A 4509-nucleotide genomic window follows, 5' to 3' on the forward strand; every position below is an offset into this window, starting at 1 on the left:
TTTCCGGTTCAGCCGACGAGCCTTTCGCTCCCCCTCGCCGACTCCAACCCGGAAGTTAGTTCCGGAAGGGACTCGGCAGTTTCCGAGGAGGGGAAAAGCGGCCCGCCAACCGTCTCGTGCGTGGCGCCTGATTTCGAGCTCGGGAACTTTCGTCCCTTCTCGTCCTTTTCCGTCTTCCCCGCCCACAAGCTCCGCCTCCTGGTCTTGCGCCCGACGGAGATGGAAGCGGCGGTCGGAGGAGGCGCGCGCTAAGCCAGCAGCGGACGCAGGTGAGAACTCGCCCCCCTTTTGCCTTCCGTGTATTTATTTAATTATGTGCAGTTGGCCGGTCGTGCATGGCGGGAGGGAAGGGGACAGCCGTCGGAAGAGCCACCGCGATAACACTAAAATGCCACGTATTTTTAGTAGTTGTCTGCCATTCCATAATACTTACAATCGTTACTCTCACAAAGATACAGCATTCTTAAAGGAATAGTACTACGCTCCAAAGAAAGATAGATCAAGATGGGTAGCCGTGTTTGTCTGTAGCAGTAGAAAAGAGCAAGAGTCCAGTAGCACCTCTAAGACTAACATTTGTGGTAGGATATGCGCTTGCGTGAGCCACAGCTCACTTCTTCAGCTATCTGAAGGAAATTTTGAAGAATATCTGGAAAAAAATTAGGTATCTGAAGAAAATATTATTTATTTTTATTTATTTATTTATTTATTAGATTTTTAGCCCGCCTTCCCCGCAAGCAGGCTCAGGGCGGGTCACAATCATAAAGAAGATACAAGAAGTAAAACCAATAAAATAACATCTCGTGGATATCCACATTCCAAATGGGAAACCCTTCCCCCTTTCCCTGCCCACCATACCCAAGGGAAGAAAAGGGTAGAGGTGTGGGTTGGTGAACCTCTAACTCCTCAAGCATGGGGAGGCAGATGGACCATATACTCCCCGCCCCCACTGACAGGAGACCAGCAGGGAGGCTAATTAGAATGATCCAGTGCTGGCCTCAGCCATATGCCTTGCGGAACAGCTCTGCCTTACAGGCCAGCCAAAAAGATATAAGATCTTGGTAGGCCCGAGTGTCATCCGACAGAGAGTTCCACCAGGTTGGGGCCAGGACAGAAAATGCCCTGGTCTTGGTCGAGGCCAGCCGAGCCTCCCTGGGGCCAGGGACCACCAGTAAATGTTTACTTGCAGATCTAAGAGCTCTCTGAGGTACATATGAGGAGAGGTGGTCCCTCAGATATGTTGGTCCCAGTCCGTTTAGGGCTTTATAGGACAGAACCTTGAACTTGATCCGGAATTCCACGGGGAGCCAATGCAGCTGCTGCAGAGTTGGAGTCACATGTGCCCTGAATGAAATTCCTGTCAGGACACGAGCTGCAGCATTTTGGACCCACTGCAGTTTCCGGGTCAGGCCCAAGGGAAGCCCTGCGTAGAGCAAGTTAGAGTAATCTAATCTGGAAGTGACTGTTGCATGGATCACTGTCATAGGATATGAGCTTTGTAGGATATGAGCTTTCGTGAGTCACAGCTCACTTGTAGGATATGTTGTAGTAGGATATGAGCTTTCATGAGTCACAGCTCACTTCCTCAGTTATCTGAAGGAAATTTTGAAGAAAATCTGAAGAAAATTCATGGTAGGGTATAAATTTTCATGAGTTGCAGCTCACGTCTTCAGGTATCTGAAGAAAATTTTGAAAAAAATCCGAAGAAAATTCAGGTATCTGAAGAAAATTCATGGTAAGGTATGAGCTTATAGGTGCTACTGGACTCTTGCTCTTCTATTATTCCAAAGATAAGCAAGAGGATTGCTGCAGTCTCTTGTTTGCATTTCCTTCTAGTTTCCTGAAGAGATCTTCAAGCTCATCAGCAACCAAACATACTACCAATGTGGGTGTGTTTTTGCAAATCTTTCTCAAAATCACGTTTATTTGTAGTTCCATGTGATATTTCTGTATTGTTTGAAAGAAGGAAATATAAACAAGAGACTCCAGGAATCCTGGTACTTGTCTTTGGAGTGTTGTACTATTCCTTTAAGAATTGTGTGTCTTTGTGAGAAGAACAATTGTAAAAATCATGGAATAGCAGACTACTACTAAAAATATTTGCAATTTTAGTCATATCATGGTGGCTTTTTTCCCCTGTATTGGCTACTGAACACAAAAATCTCCAGGAATTTCCCAACCTGGAGCTGGCAACGCAGGCCCCACCCCAAAGGTTATGGGTCAGCTGTACTTACTCACTAGTAAAATAGAAAGAAACCTTTGCACAAGCTCACCAGTGTTCTTTATGGGTGCAACTTTGCACTCTTAAACAGTCTGGGGACTGAGAGCTCTTGCATATTAACCTGAAGTCTACCAGTACTACCGTCCTAAGTAAGAAATTTCTTTGACATGTTGTAATATTTTGAAGTGCTCCATGATGGACATAGCACTACTTACAGCAAGATCTTTCGTTCGGCCTTTACCATGATTAAAAAGGCAGATTTTCATTTGATTACGAAGGCCCTGTTCTTTTCATTTTACACCCTTAGCTGATGCTGGACTTGAAACCAGGTTACTCTCAGAGTGCTACTGAGCCCTGAATGAATCTAGGCACCATTCTAAACATGCACATTGGCAACAGCCTCTTCCTATCTTCTAAGTGGGCACTCCTCTCTCGTGAATCTTTTTTCTCATATGCTTCCTAGGAGTTTGAGAATGTAGCCTTTCTCTCCCCTTCCCTCCTTATATTGTGGGGTACAAGAAGAGAAATTGCATCTGGTTTGGTTTCCCCCTATCACATTCATTACACATTTTCCTGTCCTGGTTGTTGGGGTGTGACATTTCCACATCAGGACTGCTCTTCAAGAGAACCTACCAGTACTAGTACTACTATTATTAGTCCACTTTTTTTACTGAGATTCAAGGGAAAATACAATATAATCAACAGCTGAGCAAAGTACAGTAGAGAACAACAGTTGGACATTCAGGAAAAGAGATACAATAGGGAATTATGGTGGGAAAATTTTAAACAAGCATAAAGCCAAGCACAGAGATGAAATCTGAAATGGGTTATACAATAATGTACAGTTTGTTGTTGCATTGTAGAGCAGTCACTGGACACAGCCATCTAGCACCCCGATTTTCTAGGGTACATGTTCCAACCCCAACATACATTTTCATCACCACCCATTGACTCCTTCGTTTTATACACAGTATCTTTTCGATAACTGTTGCTTGGTGATGAAACACTCACTTGGTAAGGGTTCATTTTTCTGGTACCTCTAGGTCAAGGATCTGGGAGTACCTGTACTTGAGAACGGGGGGAGAGTAGATCCACGGAAGGGCTGTGCCCAAGTTCTAATGGGGGTTCCAAGAGTGATGACTACACCATCTTAAGTAAGGAGAAAGATAGGTACAAAGAGACCAAGAAATAGCAGGAGGGTGGAAAGTTGTTTTTTTTTAAATTGTGTGATCCATATTGTAGACTGGAGTTAGAGAATGAGTAGTCGATAGATACTGGCCTAGGCAGACTGTATACATCTCGTTCTGCTACCGGCAAGACTCCACCTGCTGGTCAGAACTCTACCTCCAGCCCAACTATTGCGTTCCCCTAATTGCTGGTTTCTGGTTCTGATCATATTTGGTCCGTTTCCCTGCCCGTCTCCAGACTCCTGCCATGTTTCTTCGCTGCTTCCCATAGGATGGCTGAGCCACTGCCCCTGTCGTATGTGACTGCACAGGAGATCCGCTGCCTCCTACACTGGCTGTCGGGCTGGGCCCCAGTGCAGCGTGAGCGCTTCCTCCATGACCTGGTGGACAAGGCTGTGCCCTGGAAGGTGCTTCCCCTGCTGGAAGGGCTCGCGGGACTCAGCATGGCGCCCGGGAAGCCCCCGTCTATCTTTGAGTGCCAGATGCGCCTGTGGGACCAGTGGTTCCGTGGCTGGTCAGAGGCTGAGCGGAACGAGTTCGTGAGGCAGCTGGAGGAAGTGGAGCCGGATATGGCCTCCCGTTTTTATCAAGAGGTGGCCAAAACAGCCGGGCAGGCGTGACCGGGATTCTCTCCTTCTCTGGTCCTCCAAATATTCTGTAGTGAACTCGCTCTCGTTGTGCTGGACCAATTCTCCCCAACAAATTAGGAATCCATGAATGACCTGGGGTCATCACAAACGAGAATAAAGGGGCACACCAAATATATAGCTGTCCTTTTAAATGACAAGTTGTCCTTTCAGACAGTCTACCTCATAAGTGTTGGCATAAGTTTCTTTTCTCTCTTTTTGAAAACAGAAATGTAATGTTTCGGGTTGGTTTGCCCAGAAATAAAAGCGACTGGAAACAAGAAGAGTTTAACTTTTGCCTCCTTGTAGATAAACGCTAAATCAGCTGTGGGAGAGATGTTGCACTGTGCTCATGTCACAAATGGAAAGTCCTGAATCATGTGGAATATTCCTGTAGCGCCTGCTCAAAATAGCATAGAACAACTGCAGAAGCCTTTGACACAGCTGTCGTTTTCAGGGGCTCTCTAAGATATGAAAA

General features: G+C 46.0%; 1 protein-coding gene across 2 annotated transcripts; it reads left to right on the forward strand.

Moving 5' to 3' along the window:
• The first annotated feature begins 80 nt into the window (after positions 1 to 80).
• On the forward strand, positions 81 to 4309 carry C12H14orf119 (chromosome 12 C14orf119 homolog). Of its 2 annotated transcripts, none has more exons than XM_054994845.1 (2): positions 81 to 269; positions 3644 to 4309. In XM_054994845.1, the coding sequence occupies exon 2, from the start codon at positions 3678 to 3680 to the stop codon at positions 4023 to 4025; it is 348 nt and encodes a 115-aa protein (XP_054850820.1). In that variant the 5' UTR covers positions 81 to 269; positions 3644 to 3677; the 3' UTR covers positions 4026 to 4309. The 2 variants fall into 2 exon arrangements, with proteins under 2 accessions (XP_054850820.1, XP_054850818.1); XM_054994843.1 differs by having other exon boundaries at positions 3677 to 4309.
• The last annotated feature ends 200 nt before the right edge of the window (positions 4310 to 4509 follow it).

This window comes from Eublepharis macularius, chromosome 12 (assembly GCF_028583425.1).
Source record: "Eublepharis macularius isolate TG4126 chromosome 12, MPM_Emac_v1.0, whole genome shotgun sequence".
Classification (NCBI taxonomy): Eukaryota; Metazoa; Chordata; class Lepidosauria; order Squamata; family Eublepharidae; genus Eublepharis; species Eublepharis macularius.

Coding starts and splice junctions, on each gene's coding strand:
- C12H14orf119 (XM_054994845.1), top strand. CDS start 3,678: ATGGCTGAGCCACTGCCCCTGTCGTATGTGACTGCACAGGAGATCCGC.